This window comes from Entelurus aequoreus, linkage group LG25 (genome assembly GCF_033978785.1).
Source record: "Entelurus aequoreus isolate RoL-2023_Sb linkage group LG25, RoL_Eaeq_v1.1, whole genome shotgun sequence".
NCBI classification, from domain to species: Eukaryota; Metazoa; Chordata; class Actinopteri; order Syngnathiformes; family Syngnathidae; genus Entelurus; species Entelurus aequoreus.
This window is the reverse complement of record NC_084755.1, coordinates 10,803,809-10,820,030: the sequence shown is the minus strand read 5'-3', so window position 1 is coordinate 10,820,030 and position 16,222 is coordinate 10,803,809. Positions and strand designations below refer to the sequence as shown.

At 40.6% G+C, this 16,222-nt stretch overlaps 1 protein-coding gene across 3 annotated transcripts in view; it reads right to left on the bottom strand.

The window, feature by feature from the left end:
* LOC133642601 (deoxyhypusine synthase-like) overlaps positions 1 to 16,222 on the bottom strand; it is a 122,612-nt gene that overhangs the window by 93,195 nt on the left and 13,195 nt on the right. The window contains exons 6-10 of one of the 3 annotated variants that reach the window (XR_009824552.1): positions 14,538 to 14,643; positions 14,354 to 14,457; positions 8,408 to 8,533; positions 5,451 to 5,627; positions 3,373 to 3,471 (exon numbers count right to left, since the gene is read on the bottom strand). Coding sequence is in view for 1 of the 3 variants with exons in the window: in XM_062036890.1 (XP_061892874.1) it covers positions 5,532 to 5,627; positions 8,408 to 8,533; positions 14,354 to 14,457; positions 14,538 to 14,643 (432 nt within the window). In the remaining 2 variants the exon portion in view is untranslated. Of the gene's footprint in view, positions 1 to 3,372; positions 3,472 to 3,565; positions 5,628 to 8,407; positions 8,534 to 14,353; positions 14,458 to 14,537; positions 14,644 to 16,222 lie in introns of those variants that run through there. The other 2 variants (XR_009824553.1, XM_062036890.1) reach the window with 2 other exon arrangements.

The window sequence follows — 16,222 nt, the reverse complement described above, 5'->3', positions numbered from 1 at the left end:
AAGCATTAACCGTGTATTTACATGTCCACGGTTTAATAGTATTGTTGATTTTCTATCTATCCTTCCAGTGAGGGGTTTATTTTTTTGGTTTCTATATGCAGTTAAAGCACGATGCTATCACGTTAGCTCGTAGCTAAAGCATTTCGCCGATGTATTGTCGTGGAGATAAAAGGCACTGAATGTCCATTTCGCGTTCTCGACTCTCATTTTCAAGAGGATATAGTATCCGAGGTGGTTTAAAATACAAATCCGTGATCCACAATAAAAAAAGGAGAAAGTGTGGAATCCAATGAGCCAGCTTGTACCTAAGTTACCGTCAGAGCGAAAAAAGATACGTCCATCACTGCCTCTCTAGTCCTTCACTGTAACGTTCCTCATCTACGAATCTTTCATCCTCGCTCAAATTAATGGGGTAATCATCACTTTCTCGATCCGAATCTCTCTCGCTCCATTGTAAACAATGGGGAATTGTGAGGAATACTAGCTCCTGTGACGTCACGCTACTTCCGGTACAAGCAAGGCTTTTTTTTTATCAGCGAGCAAAAGTTGCAAACTTTATCGTCGATTTTCTCTACTAAATCCTTTCAGCAAAAATATGGCAATATCGCGAAATGATCAAGTATGACACATAGAATGGATCTGCTATTCCCGTTTAAATAAAAAAAAATCATTTCAGTAGGCCTTTAATAAACATGATATAGAAGATTCACCCGGTCACACTATTAGGTACAGTCACCCCTGCATTTCTGTCAAATAATGCACCATTTCTCCCCGAAAATTGTTGAAATCACAAATGCTTCTGTATTCACATGTTTATTTATTTTGTTTGCATTGGAACACACACAAAAAAACAAAAAGCCAAATCTGATATTATTTTACACAGAACTCCAAAAAAGGACTGGACAAAATTATTGGCACCTTTTTAAAGTTGTAAGAAATAGTTGTATTTTAAGCATGTGATGCTCCTTTAATTTGTAATTTTAAAAAAATAAAATAAAAATAAAAAATAAAGTTTAGATCTCTGGAGATGGATGTGTAGCCTTGAGATGATTGATTGATTGATTAGTAGATTGCACAGTACAGTACATATTCCGTACAACTGACCACTAAATGGTAACACCCGAATAAGTTTTTCAACTTGTTTAAGTCGGGGTCCACCTTAATCAATTCATGGCCATGCTTTTCCACAATCTTGGTTCTCAAATCTTCTTAGAGTTCTTTGCCCTTCTTTCTTTTCTCCATGCTCCGTGTGGTACACACAACACGAAGGTTGAGTCAACCTTTCTTCATTTTAACTGGCAATATAGTGCGATTTTTATATTGCCAGCCCCGGGTTCTTGCTGTAGGTGAGTTTAATTAAAAATTAAAGGAGCATCACATGCTTAAAATACAACTCAATGTTTATTTATATAGCCCTAAATCACAAGTGTCTCAAAGGGCTGCACAAGCCACAACGACATCCTCGGTTCAGAGCCCACATAAGGGCAAGGACAAACTCACAACCCAGTGGGATGACAATATGAATGACTATGAGAAACCTTGGAGAGGACCGCAGATGTGGGGAGACCGGATGCAATGGACGTCGAGTGGGTCTAGCATAATATTGTGAAAGTCCAGTCCATAGTGGATCCAACATAATAGTGAGAGTCCAGTCCATAGTGGATCTAACATAATAGTGAGAGTCCAGTCCATAGTGGATCTAACATAATAGTGAGAGTCCAGTCCATAGTGGATCTAACACAATAGTGAGAGTCCAGTCCATAGTGGATCTAACACAATAGTGAGAGTCCAGTCCATAGTGGATCTAACATAATAGTGAGAGTCCAGTCCATAGTAGATCTAACACAATAGTGAGAGTCCAGTCCATAGTGGATCTAACATAATAGTGAGAGTCCAGTCCATAGTGGATCTAACATAATAGTGAGAGTCCAGTCCATAGTGGACCTAACATAATAGTGAGAGTCCAGTCCATAGTGGATCTAACATAATAGTGAGAGTCCAGTCCATAGTGGACCTAACATAATAGTGAGAGTCCAGTCCATAGTGGATCTAACATAATAGTGAGAGTCCAGTCCATAGTGGATCTAACACAATAGTGAGAGTCCAGTCCATAGTAGATCTAACATAATAGTGAAAGTCCAGTCCATAGTGGACCTAACATAATAGTGAGAGTCCAGTCCATAGTGGACCTAACATAATAGTGAGAGTCCAGTCCATAGTGGACCTAACATAATAGTGAGAGTCCAGTCCATAGTGGACCTAACATAATAGTGAGAGTCCAGTCCATAGTGGATCTAACATAATAGTGAGAGTCCAGTCCATAGTGGACCTAACATAATAGTGAGAGTCCAGTCCATAGTGGATCTAACATAATAGTGAGAGTCCAGTCCATAGTGGATCTAACATAATAGTGAGAGTCCAGTCCATAGTGGATCTAACATAATAGTGAGAGTCCAGTCCATAGTGGACCTAACATAATAGTGAGAGTCCAGTCCATAGTGGATCTAACATAATAGTGAGAGTCCAGTCCATAGTGGATCTAACATAATAGTGAGAGTCCAGTCCATAGTGGATCTAACATAATAGTGAGAGTCCAGTCCATAGTGGATCTAACATAATAGTGAGAGTCCAGTCCATAGTGGGGCCAGCAGGGAGACCATCCCGAGCGGAGACAGGTCAGCAGCGCAGAGATGTCCCCAACCGATGCACAGGCCAGCGGTCCACCCCAGATCCCGACTCTGGACAGCCAGCACTTCATCCATGGCCACCGGACAACTATTTCTTACAATTTTGAAAAGGTGCCAATAATTTTGTCCAGTCCATTTTTGGAGTTTTGTGTAAAATAATACCACATTTGGCTTTTTTTTTTTGTTCCAAGGTAAACAAAAGAAATAAACATGTAATTACCAAAGCATTTGTAATTTCAACAATTTTCTGGGAGAAGTGGTGCATTATCCGACAGAAATGCAGGGGTGCCAATATTTTTGGCACACTCGTTGATCGATTAAGAGACTGCGTAAAAAAGTTGTTTTTAGCAGCACTTACTGCATGTTGGTGTTATTATGCACATGCCAAGATTAGATGAAAATACTTTATACCTTTTTTGTGTTTTCTCATAGCCTGAAGCAGAGGTGGATGAGTTCATCCCCCTCAGGCTGAGAGCTTGAATAGCGTCCAAATAGGTACGTCCACCTCGCTGTGATGTCACAAGGTTACCAGACTGTAAAACCCTGCAAAGAGAGGCATCCAAAACTGCGTGCTGGTTCATGCCAAAATGCACAAATCTTATGATTTGACCATTGTTTGATACAAATATCCAACGTCGTAACAACATTTATAGGGTCAGAAAAGAGTAAATTGATCATAGGTCACCTTTAAAGTGGTTTGACCGGTCACTGGCATCAGTTTGAACTCCTGACAAGTCGAGGACGTAAGTGGAATCGTAACAATTCAGACCCAAGTCAGGACTTTCTGTGTTATAAGAGCATATTCATCTTTAGTTCAAATTTGTCCTGCAGGTGGAACCTTTTTTGTGTAAGAACAGAAAAGTACTTCTGAATAGAATAGAAGACAATGCTTTTTATTGTCAGTGCACATTAAGAACAACAAAATTGTGGAATAGTGATGGCGAAAGCTGCCATGCAAGGCGCTAACCACGACCCATCAGAAGCAGTTAGGATTCTGTGTCTTGTTTAAGGACACCTCAACATGAGCTCGCCTGACCGGGATCTAGCCAGTAACCGTCCAGTTACAAGACGGCCACTCTGAGCCTGCCGCCCCAATGTGAATATTGTCCCAAAGAGAGTTTCCAAAGCAATTCTGACCTCCCCTAATGTATTTATATTCCATTGCTAAACATATCTGACCTAGCATCACTGCATTGGGAAAAAATGTGCACTCAATCCATAGGAAATGGCTTGACTGGAAAAGCCGTTGTGTGTGGGAAAGAAACACCCAAATTGTGCGTGTGTGCCGCATTTACTCTAGGGCTCAGGTTTTGGGAAAGTTGACTGTCGTAGTTCCTATTCCACTCCTCGTTTCCAAAAAAAGCTAAAAAACATTCACCACAGGATTGGGGAAAATTAGGTTTTCGGTAAACGTAGCATTAAATTCCCCCTTATTTAAAAAATAACGTAAAGAGAAACTATAAGTAGGTTATGAAAACAACATGAGGATACGGGAAACGTGATTAGAGACAGGAAATATTACTGCCACAACAGCAGACTGATTTATCACGATGGGAAATGTCATCATTACCATGACTTGATTATGCGGTTGTTTGCAACGAGCAAGAGAGAGGAAAAGGAGTTCAGAGTAGCTGTATTATGTCTGGGGGCTGAAAATGTAAACATTCAAAGTGAACATAGGTGCTCCGAGTTGTGAATTCCAGCTGAGCGAGTCGCCCCCCTTTTTTGTTTAAACAGAAAGTTTAAATCCCAAAAGAAAAAAACAGATACGGTTGAAAAATAGCAGAATTTGTCCAACACTTTAAATCCAAAGTCAAAAGTATAGATGCTGCTACATATTTTCTCATTATGATTCATGCAATATATAAATAAATGCCTTAATATTAAAAGTGAAAAAAATAAACCCGTAGCCCCACCAACAGCCCTGATTAAGTCAACTTTGATTGATTAATTAATAAAATCCAATTTGCATATCCCTCCACAAAACGTAATCATAATTAGGTAAATAGTTGTTGTATCTTCCCATCAAATACTCAAGACCATCAAGACTATAAAAACCTCAGTGGAAATATATAGCAAAATAAAAATATTCTTTAAATATGAGTCATACATGTAATACTATTCCAAATTGTGTGAAATAAAGAATTCCATGCATGACTCATGACGTCTTCTGAATTGGGCCAATTTACTTTTCAACCATGACAGAAAAATACAACAATCTTGCATTGTGATTTTATGCTTTAGATCAGTGGTCCCCAACCTTTTTGTAGCTGGGGACCGGTCAACACTTGAAAATTTGTCCCACGGACCGGGGGGGTGGGAGGGGGGGGGGGGGGGTTTCTCATAAAGAAATACAATCATGTGTGCTTTCACACTGTATCCCTGCAGACTGTATTGATCTATATTGACATACACATACACAATATGAATATTATCATGTTTTTTATATTGATTTAATTTTTTTTTTAAATAAAAAAAATAATAATAATTTTTTAATTTCTTGCGCGGCCCGGTGGTTGGGGACCACTGCTTTAGATAACATAGAAAAGCCCCCACGGAGGTTTAAAAAATTAAAATTAGTTGCCCCATTCCCAAGCGCCTCTGATGCGTGCTGCAGCATATGATTTTGTTTTTTCTGCTATCTGAATAAGAGTAAAACTACTTGTTGTAACAAGCAAATATTGTCCGCGTCCAGCTAAGCAACACCACATGGTCTCGTTTCTATACGGCAGCGCGGGAATGCTGCGGTGGTGAAAGGTTTACCTGGCCTTAAGCAGGAGGAAAGTGTTTGACGGGTGTCTTTAATAAGACAAAGTCCCGGGCGCCTGTTTGCTAACGGTCCATTCACTCCGTTTTCCTGCCGGCGGTCAGCTTGTCAGCATGGAGCGCAAAGGTCTCGGCCATAATCAGAGGGAACACCAAGGAGGCATCAGCGTACACCTGGAAAATACACAACAAAATGACACTTTCATAACATAATTAAATTATACATTTTTATTCCAATCTTCCGCAGCAAAGTAACCCTGTGTTTGGTTGTCATTTGTATATTTGACGCCCTCTGCAGGCCAAATGAACGCATTGCATACTGATGCCAGCACTAATGCTATTCAGTTACTTTGCATATTGACTTGTGTACAATTGGTTTGAAACCATTGGTAGAACAATTTCCAAAATTAAACAAAATCTCCAAAGAACATTTTATACCGTGGACAACCTTGTACTTTCAAGTGAGGCCTCGGAGTGATGCTTAAAGCAGTGTTTTTCAACCTTTTTTGAGCTGAGGCACATTTTTGGCGTTGAAAAAATCCGGAGGCACACCACCAACAGAAATCATTAAAAAACGAAACTCAGTTGACAGTAAAAAGTCGTTGTCGCAATTGTTGGATATGACTTTAAACCATAACCAAGCATGCATCACTATAGCTCTTGTCTCAAAGTAGGTGTACTGTCACCACCTGTCACATCAGGCCCTGACTTATTTTGAGTTTTTTGCTGTTTTCCTGTGCGTAGTGTTTTAGTTCTTGTCTTGCGCTTTTATTTTGGTGGCTTTTTCTCTTTTTTTGGTGTTTTCCTGTAGCAGTTTCATGTCTTACTTTGAGCGATATTTCCACATCTACTTTGTTTTGGCAATCAAGAATATTACAGTTGTTTTTATCCTTCTTTGTGGAGACATTGTTGATTGTCATGTCATGTTCGGATGTACATTGTGGATGCAGTCTTTGCTCCACAGTAAGTCTTTGCTGTCGTCCAGCATTCTGTTTTTGTTTACTTTGTAGCCAGTTCAGTTTTAGTTTTGTTCTGCATAGCCTTCCCTAACTTTCAATGCCTTTTCTTAGGGGCACTCATCTTTTGTTTATTTTTGGTTTAAGCATTAGACACCTCCCGCTGTTTCCGACATCTACAAAGCAATTAGCTACCGGCTGCCACCTACTGATATGGAAGAGTATTACACAGTTACTCTGCCGAGCTCTAAACAGCACCGACCACTCAACAACAACACATCATTTGCAGACTATAATTACTGGTTTGCAAAAAATATTTTTCACCCAAATAGGTGAAATTAGATCATCTCGCCGCGGCACAGTGGTTGAAAAACACTGGTTTAATGTAATAGGGGTGAGGCAGGTGACTTCAGAGAAGGCGCAGCAGCTTGAGAAAAAAAAACAGAGAAAAAAAACTGTTTCAAGGGAAAATGATAGCTATTTTGTTTATGTATCATTTCGTCCAGCCCTGCACCCGGCCAGGGGTCGGACCCGTGTCCTACGGGGGGATAAACAGCGATAGCCAGTAGGCCAAAAGCCCAAGCTGCCAAGCCACTGTCCAGCTTAGCTCTTAAAGTAGCGGGGAGTGAAGTTCAACTGTATTATATTCTCTAAAAAAAACGGCCTTTAGTATACATTAGTGAATAAATGGCAAAGCAGAATCTGGAGTACCGTATTTTCCGGACTTTAAGGCGCACTTAAAATCCTTTTTTTCCCTCAAAACTCGACAGTGCGCCTTATAGCCCGGTGCGCCTAATGTACGGTATAATTCTGGTTTAGCTTACCGACCTCGAAGCAATTTTATTTGGTACATGGTGTAATGATAAGTATGACCAGTAGATGGCAGTCAAACATAAGAGATACATGTAGACTGCACTATGATGGCAATATGACTCAAGTAAACAACACCAACATTTTATATAGTCCATTAAAAATATAGAACATTACACACGGCGCTCAAAAATCTATCAAAATGTTTTAGTACGACTTTGGTAAGCTATGAAGCCGCACCGCTTGATGGATTGTCGGCGCATTCGACATAGGAGTATTATTAAGGTGTGTATAAGGTAAGACATTATCTGTCGTTTTGTTTCGCAATATTATGCAAAGGCAACTTTTCTTACCTTCTGGTACCTGCTGATCTGTATTTGGGATCTGCATGAATCCTGAAAATTTGCGCGAGGCCGCCTTTGTAGTCCGTGGAGACGCCGTAGTCCATAAGCTTCTTCTTTTTCTCTATCTTCTTGTTATGGGACATTCATCCTCCGCTGTTGCCATTTCTAATATAAAGTAGTGTAAAGTTCTTACTTACATCTGTCAGTAAACTCGCCATGAAAGCGCTAAAACATACCGGTGTAGTGAGTTTACATTATTCACCCAAGGAACTTTAGTTATTAGAGAGTTCCGGTCGGACGGTTTTTCACGGGACGCATTTCCTGCGTTGTTGTTTCCAGATGAGGAGATGCTGCTCCGTTATTGATTGAAGTAAAGTCTGAATGTCATTAAAACAGTTAGCTCCATCTTTTGACACTTCTTCCACTCCCATCCTTGCACGCTACACCGCTACAACAAAGATGACGGGGAGAAGACGCTGCCGAAGGTGAGCCACGTAAATAAGACCGCCCACAAAACGGCGCATCCGGAAGCGACTGTCAGAAAGCGGCTTAAAGATGATCTGTAAAACATCATCTATGCAACATTTTGACCAAAAAAAACACCATTACATGTTATGTAGACCACAAGGAAGTGTTTTACATTTATAAAAAAAATAATAATAATATGACTTCTTTAATGCGCCCTATAATCCGGTGCGCCTTATACTGTATATGAAAAAAGATTGAAAATAGACTATTCATCGGCAGTCCGCCTTATAATCCGGTCCGCCCTATGGTCCGGAAAATACGGTATATTTAAGCGAGAGAGCGACAGCATTAATGTTGTCAGGATCAACAGTGGTACCTTGACAGGTTTGGCATCGGTTCTGATCTTGCCCCAAGACACGGCCTCGTCGGGTCGAGCACCAGAGTCAGAGCCGTCAAACTCCTGGCCCGTGTTGACAAACACACTGTAATCGGCACCATTTCTCTGGAGAAAATAAATAAAAAAGAGTTAGAGCTTTGAATGGGTGATTTATAAAATGTGTCTTAGAAATTTAGCAAGTTGTTCTTTTTTGTTTTCCATATTTGACAGTTTTAATACAGTGCATTGATACTGAAAACTGTCAGCGGTGTTTATAAACTACCTTGTAAGAATTTCAATTTTGGCCTATTGGCTTATTAACTGGCTTGAACTGGGACCTTAAAAAATATCATATTTATTACAAACCATTTGTTTTGTTTTTTTTGTGTTCATATGCTGTACCTGAATAATCAAAATGACAAACCTCATAAACATGTGTGTATCTTTGCAGGTCAGGGTTATCAAGTGGAAAAAGTCCCGAACCACCGGGCTGTATAAAAAAAACCTCTTAACATATTTAACTACATTTAATTTTATGTAAATGCATACCAATTTTTGAAAAAAGTTGGGCTTACTTCATTGCTGAAAATGTAAGCTATACCATTGTTTGCATTAATGTGAACTTCCTTACGCTTACTGTCCGTTAATATTCAATGCAAATTTGTAGCAAAAGTACTTAAGTTGATGGGAGAATTTGACTGGGAACGCCCCCATAAAGGGTTGCTCCACCCAGAGTGTTCTGTTACATACAGTATCTGTGTTTTGGTGCCTCCTGCTGGCGTAGTCTGTCCCCTGTGCCTTTTTCTGTTCCAGTTGCCAAGGGAAGGCAGGAGTGACGAGCACAGCTGTAGCCAAATTACTTCCACCTATTTAGTCTCCTCTCACGCACCTGTTTGTTGTGGGATCTTTCCACGTAGTCCCTACTTGTACTCCGTGCCTATTCAGCATGCTTCCAGTTCCTTCAGCTTGTTGAGTTTATTTCTGTGCTTTTTTTCCACCTGGTTAGTTTTTGTATTTGAGTGCTCAGTCCTCCTGTTTTTACTTTTTATCATGTCACTGGCTTCCTCTAGTGATATTGGGGGGTTTTTTCACCCTCTTATCCTGGCCTTTTTAGCCCGGATCATCTCCTTTTGTCATTTGTCACTTTTTTTAAGATCAAAAAGACCCCTTTGTACAAAACCTAAAACCAGTGAAGTTGGCACGTTGTGTAAATGGTAAATAAAAACAGAATACAATGATTTGCAAATTCTTTTCAACTTATATTCAATTGAATAGACTGCAAAGACAAGATACTTAACGTTCGAACTGGAAAACTTTATTTTTTGCAAATATTAGCTCATTTGGAATTTGATGTCTGCAACATGTTTCAAAAAAGCTGGCACAAGTGGCAAAAAAGACTGAGAAAGTTGAGGAATGCTCATCAAACACTTTTTTGGAACATCCCACTGGTGAACAGGCTAATTGGGAACAGGTGGGTGCCATGATTGGGTATAAAAGCAGCTTCCGTGAAATGCTCAGTCATTCACAAACAAGGATGGGGCGAGGGTCACCACTTTGTGAACAAATGCGTGAGAAAATTGTCCAACAGTTTAAGAACATTTCTCAACCAGGAATTTAGGGATTTCACCATCCACGGTCCGTAATATCATCAAAAGGTTCAGAGAATCTGGAGAAATCACTGCACGTAAGCGATGATATTACGGACCCTTCGATCCCTCAGGCGGTACTGCATCAAAAAGCGACATCAGTGTGTAAAGGATATCAGTGAAAAAATCCTCAGTGCTGAACTCCTTATTATTTGCACCTGGCTCGCTGACAATAAACTATCCATACACTTAGGTAAAACGAAATCCATCCTATTTGGGTCCCAAATAGGCCACTACATGGTCTAGGGCCGAAGTATATTACCGTAATTTCCGGACTATACGCCGCACCTGACTATAAGCCGCACCAGCTAAATTTAGGGGGAAATACAGATTGCTCCATATATAAGCCGCACCCGACTATAAGCCGCAGGGTTTTGATGTGTAATTACCGTAGTATATAGGGGTTCCTGCTACCACGGAGGGGATTGTCGGGACAGAGATGACTGTTTGGGAATGCAAAGCGTCCCATTTATTAACAATAAATCTTTCAATCAAACTTTCACATCTTTGACATGGCGAACAGATTTGTGCAGAGTACAAATAATACAACGGTGCAAAGTAATACAAAGTGCTCGCATTTACGTTATCAAAATAACCAGCCTTCCGGTGTATGAAAAGTCAGTCTTTAATCATTGTGTCATCGTCTTCCTCCTGTGTACTAAAACCACCGAAATCCTCTTCGTCTGTGTCGGAGAAGAACAGGCCGTATATAAGCCGCACCGTTGTATAAGCCGCAGGGACCAGAACGAGGGGAAAAAGTAGCGGCTTATAGTCCGGAAATTAAGGTACTGATATGCTCCCACTATATAAGCCCTCTAGATCACTAAGATCTTCTGAGACCAATCTGTTAGCGGTTCCAAGAGTAAACTCAAATCAAGGGAGAGCATCATTCAATCACTATGCAACAAATAGCTGGAATAAACTTCCTGAAGATGTCAGACTTTCCCCAACTCTGACTACTTTTAAAACTAGACTGAAGACTTTTATGTTCACCTCTGCTTTCAGCTAAATCTTTTAATCTTTTAACTTTTAACGTCTGCACTGTTTTTATTTTTATTGTCTGCATTTTAATTTTGCTTTTATTTTAATTCATTTCACTTTGTTGTCTGTGAAGCACTTTGAGTCTGCCTTGTGTATGAAAAGCGCTATACAAATAAAGTTGCCTTGCCTTGCCAAATCTATCTTAAGAAAGTCAGTGACTTCACTACAAAAGCGGGTGACATAGTTATCACCAGGAAAGATGAGGTCACCTACCTAGGTTCCATTCTAGAGGCTAATCTTTCCTGTGATAAAATGGCAACCAAGGTAATCAGAAAGGTCAACCAACGAACGAGATTTCTCTACAGAATCTCCTCTCTGGTCAACAAAAGCATCATGAAGATTCTAGCGGGAACTCTCGTTCAACCCTTTTTCGATTACGCATGCACCTCCTGGTACCCCAGCACCTCCAAAACCCTCAAATCTAGACTCCAAACATCCCAGAACAAGCTAGTCAGGTTACTTCTAGACCTCCACCCCAGATCACACCTCACTCCAAACCACTTCTCCAAAGTGGGCTGGCTCGGGGTGGAGGACCGAGTAAAACAACTTGCACTGAGCCTAGTCTATAAAATCCGCTACACCTCCCTGATACCGAAGTACATGTCAAACTACTTCCATAACGTAAATGACCGCCATAACCACAACACCAGGGGGAGCTCCACAAACCACGTTAAACCCAGATTCCGATGTAACAAAGAACTTAACTCATTCTCCTTCTATGCCACATCAATATGGAATGCACTCCCAACAGGTGTAAAAGAAAGTGCATCTCTATCCTCCTTCAAAACCGCACTAAAACAACACCTCCAGGCAACTTCAACCCTTGACTAACACCTCCCCCCTCCACATCCCACCTCCCCTGATTGTAAATAACCAAATGTAAATAATCTAATGTATTTCTATTGTGTATACTTGTTCTTATGCTATCTGAACTCACTATGTTCTCTGCTCGCTGTACATATCCTACAAAGTCAGACCTACACTGTTTCAATGCCCATTTCTCTGATGATGCAATTGTTGATGACTGAAGTGGTGTTATCAACCAAACCCTCCTCATCCCACCCCCCGGATTGTAAATAATGTAAATAATTAAATGTATATACTCTGATGATTAACTTGTGTAATGACTGTATTATGATGATAGTATATATTTGTACCATGAATTGATTTACGTGGACCCCGACTTAAACAAGTTTAAAAACTTATTCGGGTGTTACCATTTAGTGGTCAATTGTACGGAATATGTACTGAACTGTGCAATCTACTAATAAAAGTTTCAATCAATCAAAAAACCACACGGGCTCAGGAATGCTTCAGAAAAGCACTGTCAGTAACTACAGTTTGTCGCTACATCTGTAAGTGCAAGTTAAACCTCGACTTCAGAGGGTCATAAATCATCGGCTGCCCCCCCCCCCTCCCTGAAGGATTTACACAACTCCCCTTTGCCTCAGCAGAGCAAAAAACCTTCCCAAGGACAGCACACACCCTGGTTTCACCTGTTCGACCTGCTACCATCGGGCAGGCGCTACCAGATCAAACAGGCTCAGAGACAGCTTCTTTCCCGCAGCTGTCACCATCCTGAACTCAAACTTATAATAACTTATTCACCCCTCTACAATATCCTACCCCAATACCCTACTGTGCAATATTACCCTTCGAGTGCAATACGTCTGGCACTGATTGTCATTACTTTATTACTCCAGTACTCTTGTTTTGTTCTGTATATTGTACAGTTTTTGTATATTGTTTTGTATATTGTACCGGATTGCTTGTTGTTTTTATTTGATAGTAGTCTGTTTATTTCAATTCTCATTATTTATCTTTATTACTTATGTGATTTTTTTTTATTCCATATTTGTTTCCACTACCGCACCTTAAGTTGGAGTCCTTAATCTCGTTATATGCAAATATAATGACAATAAAGTATATTCTATTCTATTCTACTATGCAAAGCCAGAGCCATTTATCAACAACACCCAGAAACACCGCCGGCTTCGCTAGGCCCGAGCTCATCTAAGATGGACTGATCCAAAGTGGAAAAGTGTTCTGTGGTCTGACAAGTCCACATTTCAAATTGTTTTTGGATGGTGTGTCCTCCGGAACAAAGAGGAAAAGAACCATCCGGATTTTTCTAGGTGCAAAGTTCAAAAGCCAGCATCTGTGATGGTATGGGGGTGTATTAGTGCCCAAGGCATGGGTAACTTACACATCTGTGAAGGCACCATTAATGCTGAAAGGTACATACAGGTTTTGGAGCAACATATGTTGCCATCCAAGCAACGTTATCATGGACGCCCCTGCTTATTTCAGCAAAACAAAGCCAAGCCACGTGTTACAACAGCGTGGCTTTGTAGTAAAAGATTGCGGGTACTAGACTGGCCTGCCTGTAGTCCAGACCTGTCTCCCATTGAAAATGTGTGGCGCATTATGAAGCCTAAAATACCACAACGGAGACCCCAGACTGTTGAACAACTTAAGCTGTACATCAAGCAAGAATGGGAAATAATTCCACCTGAGAAGCTTCAAAAATTGGTCTCCTCAGTTCCAAAATGTTTACTGAGTGTTGTTAAAAGGAAAGGCCATGTAACACAGTGGTAAAAATGCCCCTGTGCCAACTTTTTTGCAATGTGTTGCTGCCATTAAATTCTAAGTTAATGATTATTTGCAAAATAAATTACGTTTCTCAGTTGGAACATTAAATATCTTGTCTTTGCAGTCTATTTAATTGAATATAAGTTGAAAAGGATTTGCAAATCATTGTATTCTGTTTTTATTTACGAATTACACAACGTGCCAACTTCACTGGTTTGGGTTTTGTACATAACCAATAGCATTAAATAACTATAATGTCTGAGATTGGGTATGGGGACCACTGGTCTAGTGGCAGTAGTAAGAGGGGATCTGTAACGACCACAAACTGATGCACACTCGCTCAAGCAGAGGCTTACCAAAAGGTTAAAAAAGCAGCATGGTGCAAGCTTTTATGCACACAAGAAAAAAAAGTACATTGCCCTAGCCTGCTGAGTTCTGAACAAAAAGTTGATGCAGCAGGCCACATATGATGGACGCAGACATCCAACAGTGACCCATTTCAATTTGTTTAAAACACGTCATGTTGTGTCTCCAATTGTCCTCATTTGGCCAAATTACTGTGTCAATCAAAAGTGAGTATTATTATTATTAGGATTCTTTGTTTGTAAATACATTTGATATTGTTGTCATTCTACTTCTTTGTTTGAGAGGAAAAGACGTTAGTTACCATGAGATTGGCGTTGGCTATATGATGCTTGACCAAGCCGCCACCCAGGATGATCATTCCCGTTTTGTAGGCCTGCACCGCCTGGGTATTCAATTTGCGAATATCTACAAAAGAACAGAAACACATTTAGAGAAGTCCCTCAATTGCTAACAGAAAGATTGTATATGTATATGTGGACATTTACCTTCCACGATGTCCAGCACAAGGCCGGGGTTCTTATAGGAGTGGAAGTATAACATGTCACCCAGAGAGCCGTCTGTCAGCGCGGGACTGAACACTGGGATGTTGTTCTAAACTCAAACAACAGCACAATACAAAGACCATCTGTTAAAATGAGCAGTGCTTTCTTCTGTGTTTGAAGAGACAGAAAGTATCGTTAAAAAGGCACCTATGATTATTCCAATCTACATTTAACACACTTCCTCGTGGTCGAGATCAGGGGTTCTCAACGTTGTCCAGGCCAAGGACACCCAAACTAAAGTAGAGATGGATAGAAAGAAAGAAATCTGCGTTCAAAGAACTCCGGCTTATTAGTGATTCCCAGAGCCCAAAAAAAGTCTGCGGGCTATAGAGAGTTTTCTATTGGGGCTCCAGTACTCTGGAATGGCCTCCCGGTAAAAGTTAGAGATGCTACCTCAGTAGAAGTATTTAAGTCCCATCTTAAAACTCATTTGTATACTCTAGCCTTTAAATAGACCCCCTTTTTAGACCAGTTGATCTGCCATTTCTTTTCTTTTCTCCTCTGCCCCCCTCTCCCTTGTGGAGGGGGGGGCAGAGGTCCAGTCGCCATGGATGAAGTGCTGGCTGTCCAGAGTCGGGACCCGGGGTGGACCGCTCACCTGTGCATCGGTTGGGGACATCTTTGCGCTGCTGACCCGTCTCCGCTCGGGATGGTCTCCTGCTGGCCCCACTATGGACTGGACTCTCACTATTATGTTAGATCCACTATGGACTGGACTTTCACAATATTATGCTAGACCAGGGGTGGGCAATTAATTTTTACCGGGGGCCGCATGAGCAACCCGAGCACTGCTGGAGGGCCACATCGACAATATTTCAATTAAATTTTGCTCAATATTATTTTTGATACATACCGTAAGATAAATAATAATAATAATAATAATAATAATTAATAATAATAGTAATACTTCAACATAGTGTGTGTAACAGCATTCCATGACTAATATAAATAAATTAACATTAATAATAAATGACAGTAAAATAAGCACACGTATGACTGAGGAGTCATAGTGTAACTTTGTGTGGTGTTTGAGTTGTCCGACTTTTTGTGTGGCCATAAACGCACCAGTGGTTTAGTGCTATGCGTGTTGGTGACAGATGACAAGTTGGTTTTGGCCTGGTTTGTACGGCAGAAAATGACTAGTTTTTCGAGATAGAAGTGTTTTACTCATGTTTTTGGTGTGGTTATGTCCGAATATAAACAGTTTTGCTCAATAAAGTGATCGATATAATTCCTGTCCTCGAAGCATCTCGATAGACGTTACAATAATTGAACGGTGTTCAATTGAACGGTGTTGACGAACACCGTTAGGGCCGCTTGTTGTCACTGTCACTCAAAGTTGCATTGCAAAATTACATAGAATAAATATGTTTATTTTGTTTAGAATTCAGATGGGATTTGATTTGGTGCGCGGCATATATTTGCTGTGCGCAGCGGACGCTTGAGCAGTGCGCAATTGCGCAGGCACGCACCTTAGAGGGAACGTTGCTTTGCAGTTCATGTCTTGTTGAAAACACGCCATTCGTCATCAACTTTTCTCTTTTTAGCGTCTCGGGTGTAAACCGTGCATCACTTGTCGCTGCATGTGCACCTTCACTCGCAGGTTACACACGGACACACGCCCATAA